This window comes from Eleutherodactylus coqui, chromosome 10, assembly GCF_035609145.1.
Source record: "Eleutherodactylus coqui strain aEleCoq1 chromosome 10, aEleCoq1.hap1, whole genome shotgun sequence".
Taxonomy (NCBI): domain Eukaryota; kingdom Metazoa; phylum Chordata; class Amphibia; order Anura; family Eleutherodactylidae; genus Eleutherodactylus; species Eleutherodactylus coqui.
The window spans coordinates 19,975,332-19,993,476 of NC_089846.1; the positions used below are offsets into that span (position 1 = coordinate 19,975,332).

Sequence of the window (18,145 nt, forward strand, 5' to 3'; positions counted from 1 at the left end):
GTAGTCCGCTATTAAGTCTCCTCTCAGCAATGTTTGCAAGCTAAACATTCCCAGATCCTTTAACCGTTCCTCACAGGACATGTTTTGCCGACCGCTCACCATCTTGGTAACTCTTCTCTGAACTTGCGTTTGACTATGTCTTTTTTAAAGTGGGGCGCCCAGAACTGGACACAGTATTCCAGATGAGGTCTGACTAAGGAAGAGTAGAGGGGGATAATCACCTCACGTGATCTAGACTCTATGCTTCTCTTAATACATCCCAGAATTGTGTTTGCATTTTTGGCTGCTGCATCACATTGTTGACTCTCTAAGGGCTTATTTCGATGTGCGTATATCGGTCGGGTTTTCATGCCCGGCCGATATATGCTATCTCTCTCTGCAGGGGGAGGAGGCGGGGCGGGACGGGAGCAGTGCAGAGCTCCCGTTCCCTTGTTGCAATGGATGGGGCTGAACATAGCTCGCCCCCACCCCTCCCATTGCAAACAGTGGCGAGGGGCAGAGAGGGGGCTCAGTGCACTGCTCCCTGCCCTCCTCCTCCCACTGCAGAGAGGGACAGCGTATATTGGCGGTGCGTGAAACCCCGGCCGATATATGTACGTTGGAATAAGCCCTATGGCTGTCAAAACCCTAATTAAGTAGTCACTAGTTATTCTCTGTAATTAAAGGGGTTGTGTGCTTTAGACAATCCCTTATGTTAGAAGGGACCTATCATTAGCAGATCACCGGATGTTCTACTTGGACACTTGTATAATCATCTATATTCTGTATTGAAATCTGGCAGCAAGTTCTCACTTCCACTGCAGCACCCCTACAGGAGAAAAGGAAGCATTACAAAGCTCCCATTGAGATCAATAAGCCATCTCTATGATGCATGGACACGTTGGGTCCTCCAGAGAGACGTTTTGTATCCGCTCTCGCCTCTGGATAACACAGGAGGGTCCTGATGAGAGGATATAGAAAAGCTAACACCTGCCGATAAATTACAGTCATCTAATATGAAGAATACTGGAGAGGAACAAGTTAAAAAATAAAGTGTTTAATTTATTACTTTAGTCTCAATTTTGATCATCAATACAAAAACTGAAACAGATGGCGCCACGCGACTGGTAACCCTGATAGGCACTTAAAATAAGCATTGTCACTTAAAATATAAAATGTCTAGTATTTATTAATGCTCTATATAAGGAATTCAATTTTCCCCTTTCTTAGTGATAAGGGCTGCCTGTGCCTCCCTAAATAGCGCCACTCTTACCCGTAGGATGTGCCTGGTATTGCAGCTCAGCTTACATCAATTTTAATAGGGATGAGCTTTAATACCAGACACATCCCACGGAGAGTGGTGGCGCTGTTTCTGGGAAAGGAAAACCCAAAGCTTAGAAAATCTGGCTGACAACTTGTGGGAGCAGTAAGGACAGCCCTATTGGTTGTCACTCATCTTTACAAGAAACCAATACGAATTGCCACAGAATGACTCGTATTTACTGGCAATTTCTTCCTCTTTAAGTATAAAGCGATGTTCGGGGACTCCAATATTGTTGGCCAAACCTTGGGATAAGTGATCAATATCTGATCGGTGGAGGCCCGCTACTTGGGACCCTTTTTCCCAATCAGCTGTTTGAAGATGTTGCACCCTCTTCACTGCACATCAGACACAGTGTCATACATTTCATAGTGGTTGTTCCTGGTACTGCAGCTCAGTCTGAGTCACTTGAATGGGACTGAGCTGCTCGCAGGCCACAGGACTATGAACGGGACGTTACTGGTCCAAGAAGAGGCCGTGGCGCGGAGTGCCTCTGTCATGAAACTGCAGACATTGGAAGACCACCACTTATAATATAATGATGACCTATCATAAGGATAGGTCACCAATATTAGAGTCCTGGAAAACCTCTTAAAGGGGTTTTCTATGTAAATACTATTGCTGACCTATCCTCAAAGTTAGTCATTAATAGTTGAGCGGCTGGTGCCTGCTGATCAGGCACCTATTGTCAGCGCTGCAATACACAGGGGTACAGAGCAGACGCTGCTGCTCCGACCCCCAGGTAGTGGCTGGCATTTGTAACTGCAGGTGCAGCTCCCGCTAATTTTAACAAGAGCTGTGCCAGCCATGACACAAGGCTCAGAGCAGCACTTTTCGCTCCGACCCCGGGGGCTACAGCACTGACAGCAGATGACCAAATCAGCCGGGGTCCTACGCGGCAGCCCCCAGCCAATCAATTATTGTTAACCTCATCCTGAGTCTAGGTCATCAATAGTATTTCTCTGGAAACCCCCCTTAAGGATGCCTTCAGACGAGCAGAATATTTCCACGAGATGCACTGAAGGACGCAGATCTTGGTGCAGAATTCTCCAAGTCTTTCAGTGCATCTTGCGAAAATACTCTGCTACTCCGACAGCATCTTCAAAAGTGCATTCACAAAGAGATAACTTGATGCAGATTTTCCGCAGCTGGAAAAAGACCGGCATCAAAATCGGGTGCAGATCTTCTATCATAGACTTAAAGGGTCTTCCAAGCAAATGCTATTGATGACCTATCCTCAGGATAGGTCAATAGTCGATCGCTGGGGATCAGCTTATCCCCCGGCCCTCTGTCATTCATCATCATTGGAGCAAGAAGTCTGAGATTACTTCATTCCCAATTAACTCAGTGGGAGCGTTGTCCTCTATTACACTTCAGTGTCCGGTGTCCATGTCGGAGCTAGAAGTGTAATAGGAGGCAGCTCTCCCACTGATTTCAACAAGAGAGATGCCTTCTAGGATGCTTCCATCTCTGACCACGATGACAACGTCTGGCCCCGTGGCACCGATAGCGGGGGCTGGACAATCAGCTAATCCCCAGTGATCAACTATTGAGGACCTATTCTGAAGATACATAATCCAGAGCATTTGCCCGGCAAACCCCTTTAAGGCCTCATGCCCACGGGCGCCCGCATGGTTTACCAGTGCAGAATCCCGCAGACATGAGGCCAAAAAATACATTTACTCACCTGTCCGGATGCGGCGCGGGCCTCCTCCATTGCGGCCGGATATTCTTTCTCCTGCACGGCGGATGCGACTGGGACGCGAAAAGGCGTGCCGCGTTTTTTTCTTCTTTAATTTCCACACTTTTTGGCGGATCTGCGGCACGGACGCAGTGTCGGCTGCTTCTGTGCCGCGGAGTGGATAGCATCCATTGACTTCAATGGAAGCCGTCCACGCGGGAAAACCGTAGAAAATGGAGCATGCTGCAGTTTTTGACCCGCGCCCCGGGATAAAATGACATCCACAGGTATTTAATTACCTGCGGATGCCCAATGCATGTCTATGGGCATATTGAACTGCGGATCATCCACAAGGATTACACCATTCAATTTTGCCCGTGGACGAGGCCCAAGCATTCCTGAAGTCATTCAAAATATTTAAATACTCACTTGTGTTCTTATGGGCGTACATGTGTAATTAAAAAACCATAGCCCAGCTTGTGCTGGACTGGCATGTGCAGAAAGACCCCATAATGTCCCAAACATACCGTATTTTTCTGACTATAAGACGCAGTTTTCAGCAAGATAAAATCTTGCTAAAAAGCATCTGCACCTCATCGTTCAGAGGCAGGGGGGTCTGCTAAATCCAGAGACCCCAGACCCCTGTCTAAATGATTAGACTGTGCGCTGCTTCATATATACCGCAGCTGCACAGTCCTCCCTCTCCTCCTGATCAGTCCCCTGCAGCAGATAAGGTTGGCGATCACTCGTGTCTCTCTCCCAAGGTGCAGGTCCTTCTCTGTACACACGGGGGCAGACAATAGCAAAGATCAGAGGTCCGGCAGTGGCAGCAGGACCGCAGATGTCATACCCATGTGAGCAGGAAGAGCTAGACTAGGTCATGTGTTACTACATATGTATGTGGGGATGTAGAGGTAATAACAGCATTGTTTAACATGCCAGCTGCAGATGTATGTAGCAGAGCTGTATGTGTTGTGCTCATGCACATCATACGTGCAGCAGTGCTGTGTGCGCGGACAATGCGTGCAGCAGGGCTGTGTAGGTGTATAATGTGAACTTATGTGCTTGCGCCATTGTTTGAATGGACACACTAGGTTTAATAGCAGCTGCTTACTGTTAACCCCTTTTCTATACTAGATCCCCCTAGTTTATGATGGCAGCCTCTCCACTCTATGAAACATTTTTCCTGTTTTCGGTTGCCTAAACCTGGGGTGAATCTATAGTCCGGAAAATACGGTAAACCCATCTCTGCCACGTTTGCAGAATGGCTTGTGGGACTTCTGAGTAGGTGGGGTAACTTTGGAAACATTCTCTTGCTTTTTAGTGGACTTTTAAAACATCCAATAATCTGGAAAATCCGATATTTAGCATCAATTCAAAACATTCTGGATTATTGGAATTTTAGGATCATTTTTTCAAAATTACTTATATATATATAATCACTGAATAGAAGGAGTTAAAGCTACATTAATCAGAAACTTTAGTATTGCATGAACCCAAAGAGGTTTTCTGAGTTCTAGGCGGGGCGAATGTACAGAGCAGGAACGGTTAAAAATAAGCCAAGTCGTTCTTGCCACTCCTGTCCTCACCGCCAGCCAATGTTTACTTTGGCTGCAGCGTTGACATTCTGTGTTCCTGCGTGACGGCTGCAGCCACGGTAAAAACACAGACCGACAATCCAGACGGCCAGCGGGTGACTAAAGGCCCTTTTAGATGGAACGATTACCATTCAAATGAGCAAAAGGTAAGCCCAATGTTCACGGGCGGAATTAAAGTGCGGAATCCATGCTGGGCACCCGCGCAGTTCAAGCCCTCAATAGACAATCATGGGTGCCCGCAGCATGTGGACTTGATTTGCGAACCTTTTGGTCCGGAAAACAAATCGCAGCATGCTCAATTGCTGTGGGTTCCGCATGGACGGCTTTCATTGAAGTCAATGGATGCAGTCTGATCCGCGGCACACCCTCAGCTGACGGGCCGCGGTTTACGCGGGAAAGCAGGTTATTAAAAAAACAAACAAAAAAAAAACAACAACCACCTCCACTGCACATGTGCGGCGGTGTCCACCCACATCCGTAGTGGAGAAGATGGAAGACCCGCACAGCCACTCACAGGATCCGAACGGGTAAGTAATGCCCTCTTGCCACGGGCAGGGTGGGATTACACTGCGGGCTCCCGTCCGTGGGTATGAGGCCTTGAAGAGATTGTTCAGTCTAAACGCAGCCAATGACTGAGCGATATATTCGTACGCTTTTTGTTCGTCATTCATTCTATGCAGGCGGAAAAATCATCAGTGGCTCGTTCACTTATCGTTCAGTCCTCATTAACTTGTGAATGACTGAACGATTTCCCGTTTGTACGAGCCAATGATGTATCTGTCTGTCTAAACAGGCTGCATGAGAGCGAAGTCCGACATGGTCCTTTTACACGAGGCGATTGCCAGCGGTCGTCTCAGCGATAATTGTCTCTATGCTTTCAGACAGGAGCGATAATCACTCAGTGAATGGAGGCGGAGCGGGCTGGAGATCTCTTCCAAAGGCCCGCCTCCATTCACAGTGAACAGGCAGTTGGCCATAGATGAAGGTCTGCCTGTTTACACAGGCGATCGGGTTTGATTTTTATACCTGCAGAAACGGAATGACGAACCAAAAGCAAACGGATTATCGTTTGGTGTTCAGGTGCTGGCTGTGTTTATCCTGAAGACTGCGAGAATCTGAAGATAGTGGTTCAGTGATATAGTGCCCCGAGGTCTCGTTCACATCAGCGCCCCGAGGTCTCGTTCACATCAGCGCCCCGCGGTCTCGTTCACATCAGCGCCCCGCGGTCTCGTTCACATCAGCGCCCCGCGGTCTCGTTCACATCAGCGCCCCGCGGTCTCGTTCACATCAGCGCCCCGCGGTCTCGTTCACATCAGCGCCCCGCGGTCTCGTTCACATCAGCGCCCCGCGGTCTCGTTCACATCAGCGCCCCGCGGTCTCGTTCACATCAGCGCCCCGAGGTCTCGTTCACATCAGCGCCCCGAGGTCTCGTTCACATCAGCGCCCCGAGGTCTCGTTCACATCAGCGCCCCGAGGTCTCGTTCACATCAGCGCCCCGAGGTCTCGTTCACATCAGCGCCCCGAGGTCTCGTTCACATCAGCGCCCCGAGGTCTCGTTCACATCAGCGCCCCGAGGTCTCGTTCACATCAGCGCCCCGAGGTCTCGTTCACATCAGCGCCCCGAGGTCTCGTTCACATCAGCGCCCCGAGGTCTCGTTCACATCAGCGCCCCGAGGTCTCGTTCACATCAGCGCCCCGAGGTCTCGTTCACATCAGCGCCCCGAGGTCTCGTTCACATCAGCGCCCCGAGGTCTCGTTCACATCAGCGCTCCGGTACGAGAAAGAAAATGGCACCTACTGGCCAAACAGAACCATTACATGATGGAACCTAACAGACCTAATGAATTACAACGCGGTCTGTTCAGTTCCCCTCTTCCGTCATTTAAAAGGACAAAGTAACGCTGCATGCAGTAATTAATGGACCCCCCGATGTGAACGGACCCTCTGTACATTTTACTAGAACTCCTAAAAACCGCGTTAAAATGATGACATTTGACATCAAAAGTCACATGATAATCACGCCCATAAAAATATACTGATCCACCCAATCAGTGTGTGACGGGGTTTGGTCATGTGACTAGGAGTGCAACTTAAAAAGGGACTGCCCTCTTTGTGCACTTAGAGTGAATAAGTAGGACCCCCATTAGCTAATGCAGAGGGGGCTGCTCTAATAGACTGTTCAGCGGTGATTTCAGTGCCATGTAATGTTTCATTGTTGCTAGCCTGCAGTCATCGGCGGCCATACCAGTACTGCGGGACCCGTCACACAGAAAGTGGTTGTCCAAGAGCGTAAGGGCAGAAAATCAAGCTGCGTGCCAAAGTCAAATTGCACTACCCGCTAGCGCCTGGCATCACCTGGCGGGATCGCACAGACCTAGACCTAGTCACAAGTGTACAATAAGAATATCATGGTGGGTACAAACCGCAATAAAATGTAGTGGAGCACATACACAAGTGCTTATTACAGCCAACCCAGATCACTCCGATGCTAGAGCCTGGCTGTTTTGCCCGTCATGCCCACCAACTCTTGTCCAGGAAAAGACAAATTGACCTGCGTGTAAGTCTGATCTACCAAAGCCCCCGTGGAACTAGTAGGGCAGCCCATGCATGCTTTAAAGTTGGGCATGTTCTGGCCAAGGAGGGGAACAGTCACTAGTGGCAGCTCTTAGCAAATCTTGCTGGCAGTAGTAGACCAGAATTCTTCTGTTGCCAGTCCAAAGGGGCATCTGAGGAGGCTGCGAAAGGACAAGCACAGACTGCAGAAGCAAAAGGAGAACCCCAAATACAAAAAGGGCAAGTCTAATGTATTCCTGAGACCCGTAGATACAAATGTAACAGTCATTCAATGTGAATAGAAACAGTCCCATTAAGAAATGGAACTGACTGGGGAAGGGGGCGCTGGTGAGCAGCCGGCATCTGCACAGTCCGCGGCACAACGTTTGGCATGCTGCTGCTCTACAGCTAAAGATGGAGGCTCAGCTTGGCCGATACGGTTTTACATCCTTTGTCAGAAAACAACTTATATTCTTTTGGCGAATACGTCATTTCCGCCGCGACTTGAGACGCCAACTCTTCATCCTCCTCAAAGCCCCTATGTCTGAGCTCCGCCAAGACACATTTCTTCACGTGACTGTACTCCAGCGGGAGGAAGGGGACAAAGTAATCGATCAGGTTCTTCTCAATGAGGCCGCTGTGCCAGAAGCCACCTAAGAAAGAAGGACGATGCATAATCAGTACCGCACTATCTCCATCGCATGGGGTTATCGGCTAAAGTATGTGCCCCCCGGTCATGCGATAAAGGAGCTGTCCCTATACGTCAGCTTTCTTGTATGCCTTGGCATGCAGGGGGTTAAGGTCATGTGTGCAGAGTCCTTCCATGTGCTACCTTATGGCTGCATACACCTCTAGGCGCGACATATAGTGGCTTTATAAGAAGGTGCAATGCATGCATGTCGGTGTGTTGGCGTCAAAGCGACCCTCCGGTCCCTGCAAAGCAATATGGCCGCACCGCTTCTCCGATAACTTTATAGACCACCGCTTCATTACCAATGCAGAGCGTGCAAGACACTATATACTGCTCTGATTGGCCAGCAATGCCCACATGAGCAGCGCCAGCCTATCAAGCAGTGTGTAGCGTCTTAAGACTACCAATGCACCACCAGTGCTCATCGGGGAGTCAAAAGCAGTGCTGCCATCTTGGTTTGTCCCAGACCGGAGGCACTTTTTAAACATTATTTGTGATACCTGAACCTCTTCCTAACATCTGAAAAACAGTGCATTTTATTTTATTCAATTATTTCAAGATCTCTGCTTCCTGTACGTCCGCAGGCTGAAGTCCTGCACTGATCATATGCCAAAAAAAAAAAAAAAATGCTTGACTCAAGTGTATCCCAACTCTGTCTTGGTATAGACCCTGCATCCGTGTGCTCAGGAGAGAGAGTCCCATTCACTGACAGCAACCAGAGATCTAGAAAACAAGGAGGAAATGAGAAGATTGCTGAACTTATTATATAATGAAACTGGAATATACTTCATGTGGACAGAAAAGATATTCCCTTCTATATGTAAGAGGCATTGTCCCACAACAGAAGGTTATCCCCTCTGCACAGGAGTCTGCAGAGCATCGCATGGAGGGAGCGGTGGTCACATATACGCACCACGTCTTCACTCATGTCAATGCGACCACCAAAGGTAGTGGAGTGCTTGAACTTGGCTATCTCCAGCAGTCCCATGCAAATTAACGTAGTGCTCAGGCTCAGTGCGAGTCCCAGGGGTCGGACCCCGAATGATCTTGCTTTTGCAGGAAATCCCTTTAGGGTATGTTGGCAGGCAGAATTTAGCTAGAGATTTGATGCGGAAGCCACGCCGAATCTGCATCCATTACTTTCAATGGGAACCCACCCAGCAGGCTGCAGTGTTTATTCCTGCATGCGGGGTGGATGCTGCATGGAATCCCGTCCTGGATGTGCTCATTAAAAAGGGCTAAACTCTCATGGGGATCTGCGGGCATACACAGACATAGCTGCGGCAGAAAGTCACAGAGGAGCATTTTTTAAAGGCGGAAGGTGTAAAAAAAAAACAAACCAAAAACAAACAAACCAACAAACCCCCCCCCCCCAAAAAAAAAACAACAACCCCCCCCCCCCCCAAAATTGGATTCCTGCATTTGCCAAGATACGTCATCGTCACTCACTGTTATTATTGTTGAATAGTCCGACGGACAGAACGTTCTCCATGTCCTTCAACTGCAGATCTTCTCGCTTCTTTCCGGAGTTCCAGAAGTCCAGCATCTGCCTATTGATGAGATCCCCGCCGGCGTTGCTGTAGGAACACCACAGGTTATACATATATACTCCACCTATATCCATTATACACGGATCACACTCACTAGATTTCGGTGAGGATGACGATTCCCGCCCAGGAAATCCAAGTGTCCTATTCTGTAGAGGTCAGAGGTGAACAACCAGAGGAGTAACTAGAAGCTGCCGCCCAATGCAAGATCTGCGACAGACCCCAACTATAATACACTCACTGACCAAAACTAATGCACCAGACAGGAGTTGTTGTAATCGGAGGAAACTTTTTATATATGTAACGATGGCGCCCCGTCTCTGGATGGCAGACAATGAAACAGTTGAAGCCGCTTGTGTTTATCTTACGATCAGATGCTCCTCTCTACTGGTGGTCTGTCTGTAGGGGGCATCCTGAGCCCGGTCACCTTGTGTGCCATCACACATCCACTGGTCCCAACACCTCCTAACAGTCTGGTCAGATGCTCCTCTCTACTGGTGGTCTGTAGGAGGCGCTCTGAGCCTGGTCACCTTGTGTGCCCTCACAGATCCACTGGTCCCAACACCCCCTAACAGTCTGGTCAGACGCTCCTCTCTACTGGTGGTCTGTAGGGGGCGTCCTGAGCCCGGTCACCTTGTGTGCCCTCACACATCCACTGATCCCAACACCCCCTAACAGTCTGGTCAGACGCTCCTCTCTACTGGTGGTCTGTAGGGGGCGTCCTGAGCCCGGTCACCTTGTGTGCCCTCACACATCCACTGGTCCCAACACCTCCTAACAGTCTGGTCAGATGCTCCTCTCTACTCGTGGTCTGTAGGGGACGTTCTGAGCCCGGTCACCTTGTGTGCCCTCACACCCACTGGTCCCAACACCCCCTAACAGTCTGGTCAGACGCTCCTCTCTACTGGTGGTCTGTAGGGGGCGTCCTGAGCCCGGTCACCTTGTGTGCCCTCACACATCCACTGGTCCCAACACCTCCTAACAGTCTGGTCAGACGCTCCTCTCTACTGGTGGTCTGTAGGGGGCGTCCTGAGCCTGGTCACCTTGTGTGCCCTCACACATCCACTGGTCCCAACACCCCCTAACAGTCTGGTCAGACGCTCGTCTCTACTGGTGGTCTGTAGGGGGCGTCCTGAGCCCGGTCACCTTGTGTGCCCCTCACACATTCACTGGTCCCAACACCTCCTACCAGTCTGGTCAGAATGGCCCGATGGGGGACAATTCATCGCTACGATCATCCAACTTCTCACATCCCAATAATGCGCCCCTCTCAGACTCTGGTAACGGGGTGACATCTCTTCTCTGTGTCGTAGAGGTGTCTAGTGGTCAACAAGCTCTACACAAGTGGTAAGAGGTCCTGAGGGAATCTTTATAAGCTAGGCAGGAAAGCCACTTTTAGGGCCTCAGGTGACGAGATCCACTATTTAAACAAACACAACGCTGTAATCATCTACATATCTGCCCGAGACATAACCGCAGAGCGAGTTTTGCAGAAAACTGAATTTCTATTTGTGGGCATTTTTTTGTCAATGAGTGGACTTCCCTTATAGCACAGGCCTCGCTCTACCCTGTTCCCAGAAGGAGCATGCCGATGTTTTGAGGATCTACAGTTCCAACAACCATCTCTACAATTGGACTCTCCAGCCCTCCCATTGGTCACCTGACCCACAGTAGGACCACCCATCGCTAATAAATGACTAGTTATTAGTATTATATATAGTAACGGTGTTCCTGCTGGGACTATGTGCCACTTACTAATATAATACATAGTGAAAGGGATTGAAGTTGGTCAAAATATTTCCTACAAATAGTAAGCCATTGGCATTATGTACAATTTTCCAGAATGTTGCAAACAGTGATTTAGGAACTTCAGCAGCTCGCTGAGGAGACATGTTGGCTCATTGCTTTCACATATTAGCTGCAAGTGATTAACGAACTTCAGAAGCTCGCTGAGGAGACATGTTGGCTCACTGCTTTCGCATATCTGCTCCACAAGATATACAAACGTCAGCTGGTGGCTGAGGTGACATCGTTGCTTATCACTGTGTCATGTAAGCTGCTTTAGCTTCACGGCGGCGTTGAACCCTCTGTGGTGGCATGTTTGCATGACAGTGATGGTTAGTTTCAACGCTGGGCAACGGTTGACGATTAGATGAAGGCTGGACTGGTGTTGGCAGCATTAGCACTGGAGATGACATGATATCATGTTCAGTAGATGTGAAGATAGCGGTGAAGGACTATGCTTCAATGTTATTGGTCAATATGCACCGCCAGCTATGTATGTGGAGATTTGTGAGGTGTCACATATTGGGGTCTCCACACAGGTGTGCAGCTGTCTCACATCCAGCTACAAAGTGCCAGACTAATTACTGCTGTATCCATAGCAACTGAGGCCGTGGGGGTTGATGTAGTCTGCCCATAATCCCTCATTTAGTGCACAAGGATAAAAGACCTGTGAAACAATCCCTTTAATAAATGGAGCCCATTTGGGCAGATTTATGAAAGTAAAACTTTTTTTGTTGCCCATAGCAACCAATCACAGGACAGCTCTCACTTGATGTTCTGCTCAAGAAACGAAAGCCGCCCTGTGATTGGTTGCTACAGACAATAAGACCAATATTTTCACTTGACTGCCTTGATACATAAGGAATTTTAAAGAAACAGCCGCAGGAAAACGTTCCAACTGTTTCTACAGGACGTGCGGAGCGAGTACCTGAGGAAAATGAAGATGGCTTTGCGGTAGGACACTCCGTCGATATGTTCATAGTAGTCCAGGAACGGCTTGATGGCGTCGATAAGACCGGGGTGGAGCTTGTCCATCTCATCAAATATAAATATGGAGCGCGCACAACGACTTGTGTTTCCGCGGATCCATGACTGAAGCTGATCCTGAGGAAGGAACAAACACTCCGGCGTGTCATGTCCGTACAGCGGCCTGAACACACGTACAAGTGACGACATTCATGCCAGAGTTCTGACAGAAAAAGTTGTAAAATTTGGCGCATGGGGCAACTTTTTACCGAGCTTTCCACTTTTGAAAGAATTTGGTATGGCTTAGCAGGAGGGTCATGGCCTCCAACGGCTCGACAGACATACTAGAATGTACGCCACAAATTGGCATTTCACACCCCAAATCCACATAAGTTCACAGCTTCACAAACTCACCTTAGATGCACTGTAGTTGGCAAGAGGCTCGGCGGACTCCAGTCTCTAAAGATGGCGTCAGCAGGAAGACCTTGTAACTGCAGGAACGGCTCCTATTGATTTTAATGAGAGCCGCGGCTGCAGTTACGCGCGCCGGCCACTACACGGAAAACCCCTTTAATGAATTTCACGCACCTTATGTCAGCGTACTGCTGCTACAGATTGCCGCAAGATCACCAGTTTTCAGTAATGGCCCATTTAGGGTGCCTTCAATAGGACTTCTAATGTTAAAAAGTAGTGATGAGCGAGCATACTCGCTAAGGGCAATTGCTCGAGCGAGCATTGCCCTTAGCGAGTACCTGCCCGCTCGAGACAAAAGGTTCGGGTGCCGGTGGGCAGGGAGCTGCAGGGGAGAGCGGGGCAGAACGGAGGGGAGATCTCTCTCTCCCTCTCCCCCCCCCCCCCCCCCCCGCTGACTGCCGCTACTCACGGCTCCCCTGCGCCGGCACCCGAACCTTCTGTCTCGAGCGGGTAGGTACTCGCTAAGGGCAATGCTCGCTCGTTGTGAACACGGACGTTATATGCGTTTGCTGCCATTTTTTTTCTCATGCATGTTGCTGCGAAACACTAAACACATAAATGTGAAATCTATTGCGCCTTTATATAATATATATATATTTATTTTTTTTTTAATGATTTGTGCACATGTGAAAAAAAATGATAACACACGGACATAAAAAACTCGCACATCTGCACCTAAGGCGCATGCAAAAAAAAAGGACTATTTTGCACAGAAAGAACTCGCATTCATCCGTGTGAATGAGCCCAATTGTTCTTCCTCTGTACACTGGTTGGCATTTTCTGTGCTCTGAAATGATCGATTTTGTTTTGCCGCACTGCCCGCTGTTGAGGTGTCGCCATTTTGCTTCAGGCAACGAGTGTACTGCGTAGCGAGCGCGAACGTCAATATAAGAAAATCTTTGTTTCGCTTTCATCTGGTGCCCATAACTATATGGGAGAGCAGAACAAGTTCATCTTAGTGTTCACCCGTTGGGCGAGCGGTCTACCGCACCCAGAAGATGCCCATTCACAGGTGGAGGGTCACTCTGCCTACCTTGTACAGCGGGATCAGGCTGTTGTGCGGGAAGTGCACGGTGGACACAAAGAGATGGACGAATTTGCTTTGCATTCCCAACTCGTAGATGTTCTCCACAATCATTTTGCTAACGAAGTTCTTCCCGGTTCCGGTCCAGCCGTGTAACGAGAGCGCCAGCGGCTTCTTGGGGTTCTCCGTGCTCATAAAGCCGGTCATCGCCCTGTAGATGACTTCCTGCGCCAGGTGCTGCCCAAAAAGATTCTCCTTCAAGTCAGCCTGTAATGCTGGAAATAAGGAGGAAGAAATGTCCTGAATGGATCGAGACCTCTGCTTGCTGTCAGTGAACAGGAACGTTCTTATTTACACCCAACGGGTAAAAACCAACCAGACCCGGGGATCAGTCTCCGTTTTTGGGGGAGAGAGACTGAAATTAAACAGAAAAACAGATGTGTTGTTTTCCCCATTGATAGCGCAATTTGGCATGGATCTTGATGCGGATTTTCACCATTCAGTGCAAATTTTGGCGCAGACCTACGGTTGATCTAACCCCTTTGAATTGAGGTGTGAAGTCGGCGGCGGGTCTGCAGCAGTCGGTACGGTTGACTCAAGTGTGAAGGGGTTAACCACTACTGAATGTAAATAAATATTCCCATTCACTGACAGCAAGCCGAGATTTCGAAACCGGTGTGGAATATAAAGGGTAGCTAGGCTTTAAAATAAACAAAAAAAAAAAAACTTTTGACATGAATTAGGGCTTATTCACATGAGCGATATTCTCAGGCGCGTTTCCTGCGATGGACGCAAAACTCATGCGAAATCCATTCTTTTGTGATATTTCCCACTGAAGTCGATGGGACAAACGTGCGAGGACCGCAAGGTCACAAAAGTGATGCGCTGACCCGTGTGAATCTGGCCTTAGTGAGACTTCAGACGTTATGATTGGGGGGGGGGGGGGGGGCGGGTGCCGAGACCCCCACTGATTGCTAAAATGAACGGGGTGAAGCTGTTATCTGTCAGCCGTGTCTGTCACTACTTGCAGCAGCATAACGACTCCATAGAAAGTCTATGGAGTCCGTGCGGTGCTTGCGATGACAAGTGAATGAGCGCTTCTGCCTGTTCGTTTTAGCGATCGGCAGGGATCTTGCCAGCCGCCCCCCACCGAGCCAAACTTCTATCGGGTCAGAAGTTTTTTAAAAAGTTCAGTGACACTTTAACCAAAACTTTAGAAAGTTGCAGAACTTTCCACCCTTCGGTCGTAGAACGCTGGGCAGACCCTTTGCAAATGTCGTAGCGGGGTATTCGGAGTTAATAACACAGATGACCCCCCATCAGCCAGAACAAGACCACCTAATCGGGGCTTTGTACTGCACCACTTCTCCAGCAGCACCACTAGTCATTCATCACACTGCTGTAGGGGGTTAGTTATAGTTAGAAGGCTTTTAGAATTGCGCGGACTGGATACAGTGCCAATCTGCTGCCCCCGTGGTGCCAAGCTAGCGGTGCCAACCTCAGCGCTGTCACAGTTACCCCATAACTATACACATCTGCATGCTGAAGGACTACAAATCCCAGCAGTCACCTGCTGCAGAGCATGCTGGGTAATGTAGTCAGTAACCCTGTCCTCACCTGTGCTATTGAGGGGCTTATCCACCCGGCAGCACTCCACCAGCCGCCCGCAGTAGAACTCCGGGAAGGACATGTAGCCTGTAATGGCCGAGGCGGCAGCTATGGCGATGCCCATGCTGATCGGCTCCAGGCACACGGCGACATGGAGGAGCGGAGCCGCCAGCAGCACGAGAAGGAGCCGAGTCCCGGGAGCGGAGCGACCGACCGCAGCCATCAGAGCTGGAGGCAGTGCGCAGGCGCAGAACAGCTGCGTGGTTCCCCCGCTGCCCGCACTGCCCTCTCCGGACCAATCAGCGCCTGCGCTTTTCCCACAAACCACGCCTACTATACGTTCCCCGCTCTTACCACGCCCACATATATGATGTGACGGCGGAGAAGAAGTGAAAGAAAGCGGAGAACTTTCACTTTCATAGAAACTAGTGAGGAGGATGGGAGTTGTAGTGAGAGGAGCTGCTGCACCGGCCGGAGCACTGCACCTATCTATATATATATATATATATATATATATATATATATATATATACTCTCAACACAAATTGTGAAAACCAGAAGAAAAAGTCGTAGAATTGCAGAAATCGCAGGATGGATAGACATGTTAATGATATGCAAATAATGAAGGACTGGAAACAAAATATTCAAAACACCTCCATTTATTCAGTACTAGCTGATATGCCCGGCTTCGCCCGAGTTAATTTGGTACTGGTGTTTATCTGGTGTTCACACGGAAAATCTTCTGAAGTCGTGGTTACTTTAGAGATACCGGGAAAAAAAATATGTTCACCATTTTACATAGTTCTCTGCGTTACCCAGGAAACACCACGTGGAGGTAACCATGCGACGTTTCCTATATATAAAATGACATCGGGAAGTGAGAGAATTAGATTCCATACGAAAAATTTGGATGCTAATTCTTTTGTGCTAGAATTGAATAATCGAGTTGGGACCCATTGACTTTTCCTATTTTGGACATTATCTATGCTCTTACCAAATTTCATGTTTCTACGACATCGGGAAGTTAGAGAATTAGTGGTGAGTCAGTGAATCAGTGAGGGCTTTCGTCTTTATTTATATAGATGGCGTACTAGTGTCTTACGCAGAAATACCCGCCATCAACGAAGTTATTACCCCTTAATGACAACACCTTTTTTTTCTCGCTTTTTCCTTCCCACATTCAAAAAAATCATCCCTTTATATTTTTCCGTTTTCGTGGCTACGTGAGGGCTTTTATTTTGGCAGGACAAAATGCGTTTTTCGATGGTCCTATTTAATGTACCATATGGCCTCACGCACACGGGCGGATTTTTGCTGCGGAATCGACCGCCAACAGATTCTGCAGCAATAACCCTCCAGTCATTGAATGGCTGTCATTGGTTAACCCAGCACCGGCTTTAATTGGTTGATGCGTTCCAGAGGACCGGTGCTGCTCTGGAGAAGTCTTGGAGGCGGGAATGAGAGGTTCAAATTAAAGGGACGCTCAGTCTGGTTTTGTCAGCGGAGCGGAGGGCCCGGGCTGGGTGATGGATTGAGATGAGGGAGGCGATATAGGGGGGCGCTGCGCTGTGGAGGGCTTTGTGGATGAAGGTAGTGAGTTTAAATTGAATTCTGCATTTAATAAGCAGCCAGTGCAGTGACCGGCACAGGGCAGAGGCGTCCGAGTAGCAGCTGGACAGGAAGAAGAGCCTGGCTGCCACATTCAGGATGGATTAGAGAGGGGAGAGTCTGGCGCGGGAGAAACCGATCAGCAACAAGTTACAATAATCAAGGCGGGAGTGGATGAGGGGAACAGTGTGTGCTTTTAGCATGTCCACAGTGAGAAAAGGGCATATTCTTGCGATGTTCTGGAGGTGCAGCTGACATGTTTGGGACAGAGATTGGATGTAGGGGGTAAAGCAGAGATTGGAATCGAATAGAACCCCAAGACAATGGGGGTGCTGCCTGGGAGTCATGGTGCCACACACTGAGAGGGAGATGTCAGGATAAAGTAGGTTAGTGGAGGGCGGAAACACCAGGTCAGTTTTAGAGAGGTTTAGTTTTAGGTAGAGAGAGGACATGGTGTTAGAGACAGCGGACAGACAGTCAGTGATGTTTTGGAGGAAAGGAGCAGAGATGTCACGGGAAGAGGTGTATAGCTGGGTGTCATCAATGTAGAGGTGGTATTGGAGGCCAAATCTCCTAATGGTTTGTCCAATAGGGACTGTGTACATAGAGAAAAGGAGGGGCCGAGGACCGAGCCCTGGGGGACCCCAACAGCAAGGGGAAGAGGAGAGGAGGGAGGCCGAGGACCTAGCCCTGGGGGAACCCAACAGGAAGGGGAACAGGAGGGGAGGGAGAGCCAGCAAAGGAGACACTGAATGAGCGGTCAGATAGGTAGTAGGAGAATCAGGAGAGAGCAGTGTCCTTTAGGTCGATGGAGTGAAGCATACTGAGGAGTTTGTGGTCAAAAGTGTTGAATGTTGTAGAGAGGTCGGGGAGGATCAGTAGGGAGTAATAGCCCCTCGATTTGACTGTCAGGAGGTCGTTTGACACCCTTGTAAGGGCAGTTTCTATTGAGTGTAGGGGTCGGAAGCCGGACTGTAGGGGGGTCAAGAAGAGAGTTTTCTGATAGATAGTTTACAAGGCAGGAGTAAACCAGGCGTTCCAATAGTTTGGAGATGAAGGGGAGGTTAGAGATGGGTCGGTAGTTGGCAGCATCAATCGCGTCCAGAGTCGGCTTCTTTAGCAGTGGGGATATGATGGCATGTTTGAAAGAAGAGGGAAAGATGCCAGAGGTCAGAGAGAGGTTGAATATGGTGGTGAGATGGGAGATTGCCACTGGGGAGAGGGATCGGAGGAGATGTGAGGGGAGAGAGTCGATAGCGCAGGTGGTGGGGTGAGCAGAGGAAAGCAATTTAGAGGCTTCTTCTTCTGTT

At 49.1% G+C, this 18,145-nt stretch overlaps 1 protein-coding gene across 2 annotated transcripts; it reads right to left on the bottom strand.

Annotated features, from left to right (window-relative positions):
- Positions 1 to 1,020: 1,020 nt before the first annotated feature.
- Positions 1,021 to 15,458, bottom strand: LOC136580157 (torsin-1A-like). Of its 2 annotated transcripts, none has more exons than XM_066580493.1 (5): positions 15,237 to 15,458; positions 13,629 to 13,894; positions 12,084 to 12,259; positions 9,273 to 9,400; positions 1,021 to 7,785 (listed from the first exon to the last, which is right to left on the bottom strand). In XM_066580493.1, the coding sequence occupies exons 1-5, from the start codon at positions 15,448 to 15,450 to the stop codon at positions 7,541 to 7,543; spliced, it is 1,029 nt and encodes a 342-aa protein (XP_066436590.1). In that variant the 5' UTR covers positions 15,451 to 15,458; the 3' UTR covers positions 1,021 to 7,540. The 2 variants fall into 2 exon arrangements, with proteins under 2 accessions (XP_066436590.1, XP_066436591.1); XM_066580494.1 differs by lacking the exon at positions 1,021 to 7,785 and adding an exon at positions 7,793 to 8,546.
- Positions 15,459 to 18,145: the final 2,687 nt, after the last annotated feature.

Coding starts and splice junctions, on each gene's coding strand:
- LOC136580157 (XM_066580493.1), bottom strand. CDS start 15,450: ATGGCTGCGGTCGGTCGCTCCGCTCCCGGGACTCGGCTCCTTCTCGTG. Junction 13,895..15,236: donor TAAGCCCCTCAATAGCACAG/GTGAGGACAGGG, acceptor CCTTATTTCCAG/CATTACAGGCTGACTTGAAG. Junction 12,260..13,628: donor GCCTGATCCCGCTGTACAAG/GTAGGCAGAGTG, acceptor TTCCTTCCTCAG/GATCAGCTTCAGTCATGGAT.